General features: G+C 38.8%; 3 protein-coding genes across 3 annotated transcripts; 2 read left to right on the plus strand and 1 right to left on the minus strand.

Annotated features, from left to right (window-relative positions):
• Positions 1 to 1,962: 1,962 nt before the first annotated feature.
• On the plus strand, positions 1,963 to 3,723 carry C922_00731 (hypothetical protein; the record flags this gene model as incomplete). Its single annotated transcript, XM_008816343.1, has 3 exons — positions 1,963 to 2,851; positions 2,976 to 3,158; positions 3,314 to 3,723. 3 exons carry the CDS (start codon positions 1,963 to 1,965, stop codon positions 3,721 to 3,723), a joined length of 1,482 nt encoding a protein of 493 aa, XP_008814565.1.
• Positions 3,724 to 4,729: 1,006 nt separating this feature from the next.
• Positions 4,730 to 11,681, minus strand: C922_00732 (hypothetical protein; the record flags this gene model as incomplete). Its single annotated transcript, XM_008816344.1, has 3 exons — positions 4,730 to 4,816; positions 4,947 to 5,034; positions 5,182 to 11,681. The coding sequence occupies 3 exons, from the start codon at positions 11,679 to 11,681 to the stop codon at positions 4,730 to 4,732; spliced, it is 6,675 nt and encodes a 2,224-aa protein (XP_008814566.1).
• A 3,031-nt stretch (positions 11,682 to 14,712) lies between these two features.
• On the plus strand, positions 14,713 to 16,548 carry C922_00733 (hypothetical protein; the record flags this gene model as incomplete). The annotated part of the gene is made up of 1 exon (XM_008816345.1): positions 14,713 to 16,548. One exon carries the CDS (start codon positions 14,713 to 14,715, stop codon positions 16,546 to 16,548), a length of 1,836 nt encoding a protein of 611 aa, XP_008814567.1.
• Between the last annotated feature and the right edge of the window lie 916 nt (positions 16,549 to 17,464).

The raw sequence follows: 17,464 nt of genomic DNA on the forward strand, positions 1-17,464 counted from the left end.
GAGGAGTGTGGGATATCGCAGCTCTCCAAGTGCCAAGTGCTATCCCCTCTTTGCAGCAAAACTGGGTGTACCTTTTACATATACACACCTCCCTAATAACATGGTGATGAAGACAACACAACCGAGTCGGTGTCTCCTTATGGACAACACCAACTGCGAGGAAAATTATTTTTCTGATTTAGTTTTCCCTTGTTTGTTATTCTTTGTTATTTTAGCTAGCTGCGCATTTACCATGTCGAGGAGAAATCCTAACAGAGTCCGTTTTTTTTTTACGAACCTTTTTGCACATAATATTTCTCTCCCTGCGGCTTACCTGGGTTACTCCGTTTCGTTTTTCGCAACTTCCCTTCCCGACCAGGCTGTAATTTTTTGTTGCGCTCAATTTTTTCGTTTATGCATTCGCCCCTTTTGGAGGCACCCCCGTTTGGCTCACTTGTTGCACTAGTTTTGGCTTTTTGGTTTCTCTGTGTTTGTGTTTTTCGAAGTGAGACCAAAAAAAGCAAACTAATTAATTAACCAAACCTGTAATGACCTGCTCAACGCGACCTCTCTTTGGTTCCACAGCTTGCCACAAGAATGCGAAGTGGTAGCGGTAGTGTTAGCAATAGTGGCAACAATATTGCGCGAAAACTCCATGAAGTTTCAAACGTTTTATTTTCTCCCTCAAAGTAGCACTTACGCGTTGTGCAATTTTTTCCATTCCGGCAATTTTTTTGTGTGCATAGATCCGCATGACGCTATTTATGGCAAAAAAAAAAAATACAAGTAATAGGAGCATATTCCCTTTAGCTTAATCTCCACATGTAGAAAGTGTGCGCAAAAATGAATTCGCGCATGTGATGATGCTTTAGCGGACAAACGGCACAGGAGATCAGCTTGACAACAATTCGCTACTATATACGGGAAAGAAAAAAAAAATTATAGAGGTGAAAATGTTGAGCTAATCTCGTCCAAAGATTCATTATTACGTGTACTTAATCTAAAAGGCGCAAAGTAGCCAAGCGAAAAATTCGAGGACACCATTTGGACCTTCCCCCTTTGCATGCACATGACTAGGTGTCAAGAAAGAGACCAAAAAATGTGTATCTCCAAATGCCTGGCGCTTATTTAAGAGGAAAAATTCTCCTAAAAAAGGGAATTTTATTTTATTCGATTTGATTCGATCAGATCTCTTTGTAGGACAATTCTGCATGCAGCGCAACTCCTAGGGGGGGGCGCCGCGAATTGTCGCGAGTTGGCGTAAGTTGTCGCCAATTGCCAAGAATTACTGCGTCGTGTTCAATATGCGTAAAAAAATATGAGAGCTTCTACTGCCAGTACAGTCGGAGGGGAGTTAAGGCATAAATAGATCAAATTTTTGGCGCGCGCAAAAATGGGTGAAATAGATGTCACAACTGAGCCGACGGTCGCACGCAAGCGTGCAAATATGGACACATATATATATGAACATTATAGGCATGTGGAGTAAAGGTAGTAGGAGCCTACTTTTGTCTTCTTTATTTTTTTTTCATGAATGTGTACATTTAACTGCGATCAATTTTAACGCATTAGCGTGTGTAAATTTTTAACTATAAAAAAGGACACTCTCCGTATAGTCCATTTTGTGAATTTTTTCTTTCTGACGGCTTATTCGTGTAGACTATTTTGTGCGTCATTTTTCGCATCATTTTTTGAACAACTGTGAGGAGATATTTGGAGCTGCAAGTTGGCTACCAAAAGTTAAGCGCGATATACTCTTGGTGTGCCACCTTTTTGTCGCAAGGAGGTGTGTAGACATAGATAGAGGCGTACGCGCTTCACTACTTGCCAGTTACCCCCCGCGATTGTCTGTACCTTCCTCCTTTTGGCACATGCGAGTTCACAGGGCCGCCGCCCAACCTCCACCGGGGTCATTCTCTGTCGCTGCAAGTACACACAAGTTGTGCACCTAGCCACAGAGCCCGAAGACTGTCAAAGGAAGAAATGAAAAAGCACCATAACACTAAACACATAAGTTTTGCACTTGTAAAATTTGTGGTGTCTTTTTTATTAATCAACATTTGTGCCATTAGTGTAAGAAAAAATGTAAAAAGAGGTAGATTCGTCATTCACCAAAATGAGGAGAGTGACATACCGATCGGAACAGTAGTTCCCTATTTTTCGGAGGAGACAACCATATTCGAAAATTACACGGTGAAAAAGGTAAGTCATGAGGAAAATATCTGTATAAATTCAATTCGGAATAATAAAAATTTAAACGCACCCATGGAACAGATGTTAAAGCTAGAAAATCAGACGCACGCGATAGAAGTGGGAAACAAGAGAAACATTTATGGCTACACAGATAATCTGCTACGAGATGGGAATTATCAATTGTCTAATATCGCATTAACATTTAAGGTACCCATAAATCACGAACTGTGCGAATTTAATTCCTTTAATAATTACATTCTTCTTGTTAACTATTTGAAGAAGGTAGATTTTGAAGAAATCAAAACCAAGTTACAAAAAGGCGTTTTTATATTCATAAAATTACCTGATGATTACGACTTAAATAAATCCATCGCTGCATTTACGGGGGATAAATATTCTTTGTCGAAAGGCACACTAGAAAATGACTACATAAAAATTGATATCTCCAATGCCATCCAGCATTTCATATGTCAAAAAGAAAACCACAGCAAGGCTACCAATTCGACTGAGCCCAATCAGAATGATAATGTGGATAGCTATGTTCTTGGGAAGAGCGTCGAATTTGCTCTTTTTACTTCGCACGAGTTGAGTGACATTATTTTGTTTTCACCAGAAATGAAGGATCCGCGGTTTCTGCATAATTATAAAAATATGAGGAATATTCTGAAGCTTAAAAAAAGTAAAACACGCGGTGGGAGTGGGGGGTTCGCCCTGGGGGGAAGGAGGGATCTCCACCCGTCCTGACTTGGTCCATCCACCTGCCCTTCACCACTTCGCTACTTCACCATTTCACCACTTCGCAGAATTAAAAGAGAGGCACTCCAAGTGGGAGGACTGGTCTCCATGCTACAGTGTCTGCAGCGACGAATTTTCTTACAGTTGCAGGCGGAATAAATGCCTGGAGGAAGATGCAGACTTTTGCGATAGGTATTTTAACCTCACATTTCGGAAATGTCAATCGGCTGCTTGCCAAGTGTTGTTAAAAGGTGCAAAAAAGATAAAGCGAAAGAGGGCAAAATAAAACAAAATCGCTTCATACAATGAGGCAAACTATGACACGAGAAGCAAATTTATAGGCTTCCTTAACGGATAGATTCAAATTTCTCACATTTTTATTTTTCCACCCTCAATTTTTATTTAGAAAAAATTCAGGAAGTCCCAAAGGAAGCTGTCCAGGAAGGTCAACAGAATGATGACAAAGCTGAGGAAGTAAAAGCTGCTAATGCTGCTTCTAATGCTGATGCCGCTGCTGCTGCTAATGCTGCTTCTAATGCTGATGCCGCTGCCGATACCACCACCGCTGCTGCTAATACTGCGGAAAACGCACAGTTAGAGGTGGAGAGGCATGCAGCTGCAGAGGATGATTATTTAGACGCACTCAGGTTCAGGCGACGAAAGGAAAAGAAAGTGAACTTCTTCATGTGGATAATAAATAGTAAGAATACGACAAAAATTCACATGATACATGGGCGCACAAGTACGAGCAGCATCCCTGTGGAAACATGCTCAGTGGCCGACAGGGCGACAATCATATGCTACACCTGTATATAATGTACGCCTACACAAGTATGCATTTGCATCTTCTCTCATTTCTGCTTCTCCTTTCTGTTCAACTTGCAGATAAAAAAATGGCCCTCGGGATAGTATTATTTTTACTGGGAGCTATAATTTTCGGATGCATATATTGCTATGTAAGGTAACATTATTTTTTTTACTTTTCTAATTTTCCGAACTTTCCAAAAGACACAAATTTGGAATTTTTTTTTTCTCCCCCGTTTCAGCTCCAGTCTAGGTTTTCATAATGATGAAGAATATTGTGTGTCAAAATACAGAGCTCAGGCGATCAATTAAAACTTTTTTTTCAATTTTTTAAAGATGGTGCTTAACTGCGTTAAAACTTTTTGAAGGCAGGAAAGAGGTGGTAGCAGGATTTTGTCCTGCTTCGCTTATTCTCTTTTATTCACTCCACATCGTTTAATTTTGGCCTCTTTTGGGGCCCACTTTTAAAGAACAATTTGCTTAACTTTTTTTTTTTTGTTCTTTCCTTTTGTTCGTTGTTTTTCGCCCCTTTGCCTCTTTCTCCTGTCTTGTCGCATTTTCCCGTTTTTACGAAACAAAGGAAATGCTTACAACACTATATTTTACAAAAAGAACTTTCTTTTGATATATTCCCTGGGGAAAGATGCTACTTCTTTTAACGTTATGCGGTTAAGTAAGGGAGCAGCAGCTATTTGGTACTTTCCACAATCATGCGCACCCACACATGTCGTGAGTGCAAGTGCTCCATTTCAAAATTGTAAAAATGGCAAACATGGGACGTGAATTGGCACAGTATGAACTGTGTGCAATGTATTGCATCTAGGTGAGTAAAAAAAAAAAAGGAGGAATGAAAATGCGATTTCTCGAAAACCAACTGTCTTTTTATTTACAAAACGTTTAACTAAATGACAGCGGGGTTTCTTTCAAATATGATTTGCCCCTGCAACAGGTGGGAGGCACTTTCTTGCGTCAGTTTTTCCTTTTTCCTCTTCTTCAAAACTTGGTGCGCACAACCGCATCAGGTGTTTAGCAGATTCTTCAAATGTTCCGGGCACAAGCGCCTCGTCTGCACAAATAGTCGGATGGAAAAATGGGGGTGATTAACCTAGATGTGTAGCACTTGTTGCGGGGGGAGTTACTAACAACCGTAAAGGAAAATGAAACAAAAGAAAACAAAACAGAGTGAAACAAGATGAAGAGCACGCAAATGTGTCGTGGGGGTCTTCTACACTTACTTGCTCGTTGGACGAGATCAGCTCGATGAGGTCGCTGGTGAGGGGGTACTTCTGCTTTAGGGCGTTGAACAGCGTGGTACATTCGTCCCTGGGAGAGGGAGAAAAAAAAAATGAATTAACTAACAAATGACTAACCAATTAACTGATCAATCAACCGGTTGACTGATTAATGGCACTTCCCGCACAGGAATGGACGCGGAGAGTGCGCCCCTCCTCTTGTCTCTTAAAAACTTACGCGGGCAACATAAAAAAAACGTAAAAAAGGGAGTGCTTGAAATCGGGCCACAACATCGATATGCACATCAAACAGCCCTTCCATATAACCTTGTTGTTCCAAATTTTTTTTTGTATCAAGAGGGGGATAATAATACTACTTATGAATTCGCGCAGAATGTTAATATTTTTGCTAATCTGACATAGGAATCTGCCATAAATGGGGATTATGGCATTGCTATTTTCCGCAATCTGCTGAATTATATTGGCCAAATCTTTTATTGTAATATCGTTGAACATTTTGTTTTCCTGATCATCAATAGTGTGTAAGTTCACTTTGGTGACAAAATAGTCCAGCATAATTTTCTGGATATTTTTATTTCTATTCAAGTTGTAATAAAAGTAAAAAATTTCAATATTCGTGATGTAGTAGGATTCATTTTCACTTTCATTTTGCTTTTCGACAATGTAAAAATATGGTAACTTTACAATTTTGTTGATGCAGAATTTGAGGAGGTCCACTTTGGTACTTTCGTCCATATCATTTTTAATTATTTCATTAAATATATGCATGGTTTGTTCCTTCTTCAAAAAGGCAATCAATTCGATAATAAAAAATACGTTGTTATTTTCCAAGTACAAATTGTAGCAGAAATTAAGAAAATTTGTGCGACTTTCCCACGTGGGAACAGACGATGCGGTTGTGTATTCACTCAAATTTCGACTTACGTATTTTATAATTTCTATATTAACTTGGAAGGAGCTGTTTTCGTTATTCGCGTCCGTCTCTTCCCCTTTTGTAATATCATTTTTGTGTTCATTTTTGTGTTCATTTTTGTGTTCATTTTTGTGTTCATTTTTGTGTTCATTTTTGTGTTCATTTTTGTGTTCTTTTTTCTGTTGATTTTTCTGTTCATTTTTGTCTTCATTTTTGTCTTCCTTTTTCTGTTCATTCTGCGTGTCTTTTCCCTGCTCGGCGTGTTCCACACTGTCTCTTATGACATTCGTTTCGGAAGAAGCAGCTTCGTCTTCCTGTTTCTTCTCACCAACTTCTTTTCCCTTCTCCACATTCTGCTCACTCCACTTGTTATTATTATATTTCAAAATCCTAAAAAACTCCTCATGGAAAAGGGACTTTAACAGGGGGAGGGAGGCTACAAACTTGGTCAACAAAATTGTCCTCACTTCTTTTTTTACACAATTGGCATATGTGTTCAAGTAGAGGTGAAAAAATATGGAGGATCTGACGCAGATGCTTAGGAAGTTATCAATTGCGTTGAGGAAAAAGTGTAAAATGTCACGCAATTCTACACTTCTGTCCTCCTCGTCAGCGATTTTTTTTTTATCGTCTTCTGGTGATTGGTTAAGAAGTGTGGAAAAGTAGGCCCAAAACTGGGCTCTGTTTTTCTGGTATACCTTTCCTACCTTCGTGAGGACAAATTTGCACAAGGCATCCACGTAATGAATACTCACAAAGTTTAGGAAGACGTTTCGTTTTTTCATTCTGTCGACCATTTTGTTGTCTTCCAGTAGATCTACTGCTTGCATGAACAGCCGAACGAAAATTTCTTCGAGCAGAATTTTCTGCGAAATTTCGTTCTTGTGCAGGCATTCCTGGGATTCCTCGTGGTGGTACTTCTCGTCGGTGTCTTCTCCGTGTTTGTAGTCGCCCTCGTCGTCTTTTTCCTCGGCAGCATTTTTCTCTTCTCCCCCTTCCTCGCTGCCATCTTCCGCGTCTTCCACGGGTGCTTGCGCCCCCTCGGAATGCCCCTCACTTGGCGCTGCGCCCCCCTGGCTAGCCGCCTTACCAGTGTTGAAGAAGTCCGTCTGCTTTAGGAACCATTCCACTGATTGGAAGATGTCGGGGCGATCAAGACCGTTGACGTATTCACTTAATTTCTCCTTAACAAACTCATAGTTCTTTAAAGACCGCATCCGCTTTTCGTAGGATGGGACATTTTGACAATTCACAAATATGCACAAAATATCATTATAGAAAAAAGAAAAATTGGTTATTAGAAAATTGTGAACAAAATTAATTAATTTCATTGGCCACAGGTAAAAGGCAAAGTGAGAAAAAAAAAGGATGTCATTTTTCAAATGGGGCATGTACATATTACAAATGTATAGTAAAAATAAAATAAAAACTTGGTGATAAAATCTGTATACTCTTTTCGTGTAAACAAAAAAGCTTAACGCATTGTTGTAAATTCCCTTCGCTGCCGTGATGAGTTTTTTTAAAAGGTTTCTAATTTCGTTGCTAGATTTAAATAGCGTGTTTATATAGATGGCTAAAATAGTTTTCTTCGCTCTTATGTTTTGATTTTTCTTCAACAAATTGGAAATCAAGGAAAAGCAAAAAATATAATAATTCGAAGCGCTTTGCACCTTGGGGGAGTACTTAATGTAATAATTGATGTTAAAAATGGGTTCGTCCATTTCGATTTCCGCGCTTGGGATGAGAGAAGCGTGTTTTTTTTTCTTGTTTCTATGGGAATTCTTCCTTGTTACAATTTTATACACACCGCTTCGTTTGTGCGTTTCGTCCCCACTGGAAATATTTCCATTGTATATATTTGCTTCGCCACTGTTATCTCCCTGGTCAATCTCTTTACTGTAGATTGATACATTGGCAAGGTTTCCTCTCGAATGTCCTACGCCGGTCTCACCATTTTGTAGACTTTCACTTTCAGACGAATGAAGACTTTTGTATGAATCATCACCTTGGCTGTTGTCGCTCGCCTTATCCTTCTCCTCCGCATTGAACGCGTCCACTTTATTTTCTTCATTTGCATAATCCTCCGTGTCATCACTTCCGCTTAATTCAACATCGAAGTGAGAGGCGGATCCATCTGACCACACGCTGCAAGTGTGCTGATCAAACGAGTAGTTCTTTTCATGTTTGGGTTTCTCCCCATCGGAAGCAACGACAAAGCGAGGGTCATCACCATTCGCCGTGTGACACTCCCCTGCATTTGCCACTGTGTCGTGTTCATCTTGCTTTCTTTTGCTTCTCAGTTGGTTGGTCTGGTTTATGTTGGCATCTTCCCCTTCGCTGGACATTTCTCCCCTTTTTACATGGGCCTCCTTCAACCCCGCTGTCACCATAGTTTGGTTCATTATTTCTCTTTTATTGACGCCCCCTTCCGAAAGGGAAATATGACCACTATTCGAATTGTTAATATAGCCAGTGTAATCAATATGAACGTCTATATTGTTCAGCCAGATAATCAGGTAGATAAAAAAGGAGAATGTCAACTTCGGGGTCTCCAAAATTTGTTCAATAAAAGTTTTAATATACTGATCTCGATGGTTGGCTAATAATTTATCATTATGTAAAAAAAAAATCATGATATTTAAGATTTCATCATATTTGCATTTGGCTTTGAACTTGCTCTTCTGCAGTTCTTGTCTGTAAGCGTATCCTTTTGTTTTTATTTTCTTTTTTAATTTATCCAAATAGTTGTAGCAGAAGATTGTGTAGCCTAACGTGTGATTATCACGATGGTAATGCATTTGAAGTGCGGAACCTGCTAGTCGTTTGTCCTGATCTGCCCCTTTTACCTGTTTTTTTTTTTTTTTTTCATCTTGGATGTACGAAAAAAACAATAAATTGTTAAAAATTTTAAATATGGCGGAGTAATTTAGGAAAACATCGCTGGGGATTTTTCCCTTGAATATACATACGGTATTAATCTTCACCAGGTACAAAATGAGGAAATAAAATTTCAGCTTTTCCTTCATCATATCATTTAAAATTATCCTCTTAATTACGTTATTTATAACTTTTAAATTATTAATCCTTTTGATGAAGATATTTTCACCCAACACTGGAACTTTATTTTCCAGGTTGTTGTTAAGTATTTGTGAAAAAATGAGAAAGTAATACAATTCCACTGTCCCCAGGATGCTGTCATTCGATTTAACATTGTTGTAATATTTCAGATCGTTCTTTAAGAAGCTGGCGTACATATCATTGTAGTTCCTTTGGAGAACGTGAGCCTGGGTGCCTTTCTTATTCTCGTTTGACGTTTTGTTCGTTTCTTCGCTATGTGGCAATATGTGGTTTCCGTCTTCTCCGTTGGGAGTTCCCTCTCCGTCTGCATTTTTGCTGTGGTTTTCTCCAATAGAGTTTTCCCCTACAGAGAGCTTCGCCTCACAAAACTCCGCTGTGATGCTTCTAACTCTATTGGTGCTGGAAGTCTCACTGTTTCGCGACACATCCCGGTCGTAGGCATAAAAATCGCAAACGTCTGCTCTACCGTCGTCTGGCCGCTTCCTTCTCCTGCAAAACAGATCCTTCACGTTGTTCCTTTTGGAGCAGTCGAACCTTTCATAATACTCCTTGTCCAGTTTAAAATTTGTAAAATATAATTTTTTCACAATTTGATTTATAAATATATTTTCCTTTTCCTCTTTTTTAAGGAAATCGTTCCTGTTACTTTCGCTCACGTTTTCCTGCTCATTTTCGCTTTCGTTCATTTTTACCTTTAAGTAGGACATGATGTCCACGTGCTCGTTCTTTAATTTCTTATACCCATAGAAATCCTTCCTCAAAACATTTGTTTTTAAATATTCACAATTGTAGTTGAAATTATTTTCGTTCACCTTCTTTTTTTCCTTTTCGATGTCTAACAGGGTGCTCTTTATGGATGTCTGTTTTTTTTTTACTAATTCCTCTGTGCTCCCTTCTTCCCCCAGCAGGTTTAGCAAGCTCGTAACATATGCGTAGTAGAAGGGGAAATTTACACTACTTCTGCATATCAACAAGTACAGTTCGTTCTTTATGTACTGAACCATGCAGTTAGACAGTTTTTTCTTATAAATGCTTGGGCCTGTTTCCTCGTGGGGGGCGGAATCCTGATCATCCTCTGCAAGGGCATTCTCTTCACACTCGTCGATGCGCTTTTTCGCCTCCGATACACCTCCACGTATTCGCACCAATTCACTGACCATTATGAAAATATTCTTAAGGAAAAAATTGAACACAAATGGGACTTCGCGGATTAGGTAAAACACATTTCTCATCAGATGCGTGAGGAAAATGATGTTGTCCGTTGTGATTTGATCAATAGTGGATATTAGACAGTCTGTACTTATGATATACTTTTTCGCCAGTTGGTAGTAATCCTCCTGTGCTTCTTCCTCGGGTGGGGTATCAGAAGGGGGAGCTCCCTGCGCAGCTTCGCCCCCGTATTGGTAAGCACATTCGTACACATTTTCGTACACATTTTGGAACACAATTTCGTGTGTATTTTCGCGCGAACTTTCGCAGGTCATATGCTTCCCATCACCTGCGCTTTCTTTCTTTCCCTCGTCGGCTGCACATACCTCATTAAATTGGGCTATTAATTTGTTAAAAACTTCCAACTTGGGTACGTCCCCATCGCTGTTACTACGCTCTTCCTTTATGGCACTTTCTTCCTCGTAGTTTTCGCGCTTAATTATGCATTCCATTTTCACATTTTGCTCCGATTTTAATTTTTTTTTTCTACCCCCTTTTTTTGCAATTGCACGGTTGGAAGCGACCTCGGGGATGGAACCATCACGGGGTGGTTTTTCCTCCAACTCCTCCTTTATTTTGTGCACAGATAACGATAATTCATTCTTGGCAAGATCATTGGTATTATTTCCATTTTTACTAAGGTTAAAAAGAATCAAATCGTTTAACAGTCGGATGTCCTGCTCGAGCCATATCATAATAATTTCATCATAACTGTTCATATTAACCTTGTCTGCAACAACATTCAGGTATGCTATGTCGAACACTTGGTTAATTACATGGTGAACTTGCTTCTGCTCACTTAATATTTCTTTAAATATATTCTTTTTATTTTTTAAAATGTGAAAGAAAAATAAAATTTCCTTGGTCAAAATTAGCATCAAGTTTTTTATTAAGTCATATTTGTACGGGTTTTCCGTTATACTTTTATCGAAATGGAAGTTCGTTAGGATGTTAAAAATTTTGCTTTTCAGTATGACATAATTGTGGAACCCTTGTTTGAGGTTATTGACTTCGTTTCTTCTCTCTTCCTCCCTTTCTTCATAGTTATCATACAAGGAATTATCTCCACAGTCGTATAAACAGCCTTTGGAAAATATAAGCCCCTTCAACAAGGGGATGATAATTTTTTTTAAATGGTCAACAATTTTTACAACATAATACTTTTGTTCAATTAGGTTCACAAAGTAGGAGACAACTAAGTGTGCATAATTTTTGTTAATCCGTAAGACAGATGAGAGGAAGGTTAATATTCTTGTTAGCAATTTTTCTCTAAAGGGGCAATTAATTTTTGTATCCCCATTATCTATGCGCTCCAGCAGTAAGTTTACATACGGAATGACATACGTGTTAATTATCCTTCGTTTTCCTTTATTTTCATTGTTAAAACATTCGAAGAATATTTGCTCTATTTCGATGATGTGCGGGATTAGGCTTTGCTCGTCTTCTTCGTTGTTTTCGAGCAGCTGGATGATTTTCTGGATGCGGCATTTTTTGTTCTTTTTTCTGTTTTGTACCATTTAGTTAAGGGTGGGGTGATTCGAAAGACTCGCGTGTATACTGTGTGTGTGTGTGGTTACTTCTTGCAAATTAAAATCACACTCGTGTAAGCATATTTATGTGCCTACCTATATGCTCCCTTGTTCCTCCTTTTTCACTCATACGGGTTGCGCAAAAGTTAGCAATCAGTAAGGAGTTTGTGCTTCTTCAATTTTGTACTTCCTCAATTTTTTGTTTCCGCTTCCCGTGGTTCTTTACATATGAAATGATGTATAAAGCGGCCTCGCCTTAGAAATTTTATGGCGATTGGCAAAATAGCCGGAAGCAGATGAGTGGAGGATTTATGTTGTGCTTCGTTTGTTGGCAATCATCTGTCGGTGTGCATTCCAGGCGCTTGCAAGGGTTGCACTTGGTACCTCTCGTTCATACGTGGGGGCGTCTTGGGAAAATGCCCTGCCCAAAATGTGCGCGTACAAATGGGAGCTGACGAATACAGCTGTTGCATATACACGGCACGTTCAGCTGCATAACACAGAAACAACTAAGTAAGGGCCTTCCTCAACAATTCCACGCTCGTAGAAAACGGGGTTTACCATTTTCTTATTGTTACTCAGATTCCAACCGTTGCTCACGCAAAACGGTATGCGGAACGATTGAAAAGGAATAAATGGAGGGAAAGCCAAAAAAATAAAAATAAAAAAAGTCTTACATTTTTATAAAAGCATACCTTTCTCCGTTTACAATTTTTTTTATTTAAGGAAGAAGTAGTATTTTGTGGAATTTTATTTGCATCGTTCAATGCGATGCTGTGATGGCAAATGCTTATTAATTAGGTATACGCGGCTTCCCTTTTTTTTTCTATTCCCTCTTAATATGGACAAATGAATGACGGGCGAACCCAATTCGAATTTTTTAAAAATTGTCACATTTTGTATTTAATTATCACGCATCGTATGTAATGTGGTATGTTCGCCTATGTACAAATAAATGCTCGAATTTTTGGAGAGTACCATTTCACCATTTTTGCAAACTCGATGGGACTTTTTCTTCCTCTTTTCCCTTTTTCTTATTAATTTTATGACAAAGAGATGGGATAGCAAACGAATCAACATTGACTGTAAAATCCCCTTGGCGCACTTTATTGAAAAAACCAAATCGTGTTGTATTGATTTTATGTACACGCTGGACATGTCATTATACATGACAAATGAGAAGAGCGTTTTAAGCAAACGGCATAGGGGTGGTAGAATTTGTCCCCTCGCGTATTATGTGCAATATGGCACATATATTTATTTACCCCTAACTATAGTAAGCACTATTTATTTACCTTCCGCATGCGCATTCAAACGAAAGAGGGGGGGAAATAAAGTTAAAAAATTATGGCTCCTATTATTCCCTTTTGTAGAAAATTCACTGAAAAATAAATAAACAAATGGGAGAAGCGGAAAAAGAAGAAGAAAAAAAAAAAACCAAACGTTCGGTGAAACGAGGGACATTTGATTATTTTTCCCTTTTTCTATTTTCCGTTTTCTTTATGCATTTCACATTTTTTGTCATCATTAAAAAAAAGAGTTTGTAACATCCCTTAACTTAAGTAATGCCTCCTTTAATGGTGAACATGTTACCCGTGTATAATACTTACCTCGCGGAAGAAGAAACCGAATTGGCGATGTACCAACTTTTCAAGTGGCAGTCATCATCGCCATTAAAAAAAAAAAGAAACTATCTCAAGGTTATTCACCTGCGCATATTACATACATTCATATGTACGTGTATGCCAGCAATATAACGATATGATATTTTATCAGCCAGAGCAATGGAAACGAGTGTTCCTAATTTAATGATAAAGGTATTAGCAAACTAGTAGTGCTAGTCCGAATAGAAAAGGCCAAGCGTTTTGGCGCTGATGAATAAAAACAGCAAAATGTACGAATGCCCAGATAAAACGATTCAAAAGTGTATGGGAGCCTTTACTATGCGACAAATTAGCCGTAAAATTATGCATGCGTAAATGTATACATAAATCTGCATTTAGCCTATTAAGAGAGGCTAGCACGTTTTTGCAAACTTAGCAGATTTCAGCAAATTTTTTTAAGTATCGGTGGCCCCTTCACCATCTTTTGCAAATGGTACTTACAGTCGTTTTGCTGACCGTCTAGGGAGAAGGGCTCATTTCGACAAATTGTTTTCCTGCACAGCCATGCACAGTTTGGGAAGGCCGCTTAGGAGAAGCATTTATGCGTATAAAATATATATATGTGCGTAGACATATATACGCTTAGCACCATTAGAAAATAACGTGGACGGGGGCAGTAGCGTTTTGCAAGGGGGGAAGAGAACACCAGGCATCCGACAAGCGTCAAAATATATATACATCTATATATACGTGCGCACATACCATTCTTCTCACGTGAAGCGATCAAAGTGACTGACCCAAGTTAGCTACAGGGGTGGAGAGAAAGGCAGTTATGCGGCGTGTTTTTTGACCCTCGAGAGGCCATTCGTCCATTCGTACAACGTGAAGGGATCAGCTGCTTTATCGTTGAGAATTCATCGAAGACTTTTGTTTTTAGCCCACACGTGGCACATTTTATTTCCTTGTCTTCCGCGTAATTTTTTTACATTACGTTTTTTTTTTTTTGTTATTGTAATTTAGTAATTTTGTCGAGCAAGCCCTTTGCACGCCGTCATCTGGCTCCCATGCGAAATGTGAACTCTTCACCAAGTGTTTATGCTTGTCTGCTTGAGATTGTATATTTCTACGTATGTGTGGATAGCTCCACGACCGCAGGGGTGAATGGCCGCATGATCGCATAACCGAGTGACCGAATCGACGTGTCCCCGCGTGAGGATAGGTGCCACTCCGACCGCAACCGCCGCAAAGGTGTCTGAAGGAGGCGGATTCTGGATGTCCACCCGCTTCACCCGAATTAATGAGCATAGCGGCGAAGTGGGGCTGGCGTGACCGTGACGTGGCAGTGACGTTGTAGCGACATTGAGTCGACGTAGAAGCGACGCCCAAACCAGTGCCGAAGAATATGCCAGCCCAAGATGATAGACGCCCTGTACATTTTTTTCATAAACGGGCAATTGCTAATACAGAGGAACTACCGAAACGTGACGAAAAAGAACGACCTGAATCACTACATAAACAAATACATAAAAACGAAGAGATTCTTCGAACACCCAATAATCGAAATAAACAATGTCTTCTTCCTAAACGTGAGCATAAACGAAATTGTCATAACGGTTCTAACCAGGAGCAACTCGAACATCTGCCTCATCTTCAACTTTATATATAAATTTATAGAAATATTAAATTACTTCTTTAACCAGGAAATTTCGGGAATAAATATAGTGAACAACTTTGTCCTGATTTACGAAATATGTGATGAAATAATTGACTACGGATATCCACAGACGTTGGAAGTAAATATTTTAAAGAATAGCCTCCTGAATAAGGTCAAATATTACAGTAGGACTTCTAAATACTTTCAGAAGCTGTCAAATGAGCTACGGAATCCAAACTGTGTGATTGAAGATATTGTACATGACACGAATATACAAAACCAGAATGAAGGACTGCACATGAAATATTATAATGGAAATAATAAAGATTCGTACAAAAAGAGTGGCATAAAAAATTCCAATAGTTACGAATTAAATGAAAAAAATAAACTAAAATATATAGGGAAGGAAACGCTGAACCGAATTAAAAATAGAATAATTAACAATAGTAAACCATCGAATAATTTTAATTACATAACGGGGAACTGCACTTGGAGAAACAACAACATTTATTATAAAAAAAATGAAATATACATTGACATATTGGAAATACTGAATGTTACAATAAATAGCAACAATTTGATATATGCTCATATCAATGGAAAGGTCACACTGAAATGCTTCCTCTCAGGGATGCCTATATGTGAACTGAGCACAAACAATAAGATTAACCTTCTTAACAATGTCAGTAATGCCTCCACTGGGTATAATCCCCCTGGTGGGAATAATCATCCCAATAATGCGGTTTCCGCGAATAGTAGCTCGAAAAATGGCGCAAAGGGAAAATCCAATCAAAGCAATAGCAAGAGGAAAAACACAAGTGAAGAAAAGGAAACGGACGATATCATTATTGACAACTGCATTTTTCATCATTGTGTGACGCTTTCCAAGTATGAAAATAGTAAACTCATTACCTTCACCCCCCCGGATGGTACATTCGAACTCATGAAATACACTATTACCAAAAATATACAGATACCCTTTCACATTATAGCTATATACAACCCCATACTGCAGTACTCTAAATCGTTGGAGAGAAAATTCTCCCTCAAAAAACTCACAAATAATAGTAAAAATATCTATGGGGACTATAAAAATACAAACAGGTACGAATACGCTGTTACCATTAAATCAAATTATAAGGGAAGTATGTATGCCACGGACGTTGTGATAAAAATTCCTATTTATAAATTCTCTGAAAATGTTGAAGTGAAATATAAATCAACTGGAAAAACTGAATTTAACAACATTGAGGGAATAGTCACCTGGAGAATTAAAAAATTTTCGAGCTCAAGTGAACATAACATTAAGATATATTTAACGCTTGAAAATCAAAACCAAATTTACTCCAACATGAACAATACACAAAAGGTGGACCACTTGTCCAAGGTTGTTTTACAAGTGCACAAAGTTAAGAATATGAATACCGTCAAATTTTTAAATACCTACAAAATGCCCATCACGCTAAGTTTTAAAATCCCCATGTTTACTTCCAGTGGCATGTATATCAGATACCTTAAAGTTTTCGAAAAATCCAATTATAAAATTATTAAGTGGATTAAATATTTAACCGAGTCTGGTATATACCAATACAAGTGAAACAAGTTTGTGATGTTTTTTTTTTTTAAAGTGCACACGCCCCATGCGCATGGACGCATGGGTGTGTGTTTATTGGCACGGATATCCACCCCAAGGAGCACGAAGTCGAACACAACGTACGGATATGCACAGGGACATATATATGTACATATATCTCTACCCCATACGTACGGGCCGTGTGCGCAATTTTTAGTTACCCAACCCGGCTTCCTCATTCTGGAGGGTGATCCGCCTGCTTCATGTTTCACGTCGCTCCTTTGGTTAACCCCGAATCGGACTTTGCTGTGCCCCCCGTGTACACAATGTCGTTTTAGCAAATTTTGGATTTTTCAAATGTCGCCCCTCTCCCCCCAGTGACGTATATAACTACATATATTTGTCTACATACATCTTTGTATACCTATGCCTTTGTGCATACATGTGTGCTTATGCATTATGTGTGTACATTTGTACATATGCAATTTTTTTCCACGTTTCTGCACACGCCTTTCTTTACCCGTTTGTTTCTGCACATTTTTAATGTGATTATTATTTCGTGCTCAATGCGAAGTGTATTTATGATATATGTGATCCAATCCCACGCCGATAGGCTGCGCGATTTCCCGATATCGAAGCTCAAATTGTGGGCATACATCCATTTTGGGGGGCAGTCGTGCCTCCCCCGTTTTTCACCACACCGCTTGCGCGTAGATATGCATATGTGAGTATAAGCACATACGTACATAAATGAGCGTGTAGCAAATAGGTATGAACATTTGGGGAAGTTTGTTCATTTCGCGTCAGGAAGTACGCACGTTGATGTGTTATGTGTGAACATATAAATGGGCACGCGTATACAGCCCAGCACCGTGTAACAACGTTTATGTAAAAATAAAAACGTTGATTATCACATTTATAAAATTTGTTTTTGATAAAT

Source organism: Plasmodium inui (assembly GCF_000524495.1).
Source record: "Plasmodium inui San Antonio 1 unplaced genomic scaffold supercont1.2, whole genome shotgun sequence".
Lineage (NCBI taxonomy): Eukaryota > Apicomplexa > Aconoidasida > Haemosporida > Plasmodiidae > Plasmodium > Plasmodium inui.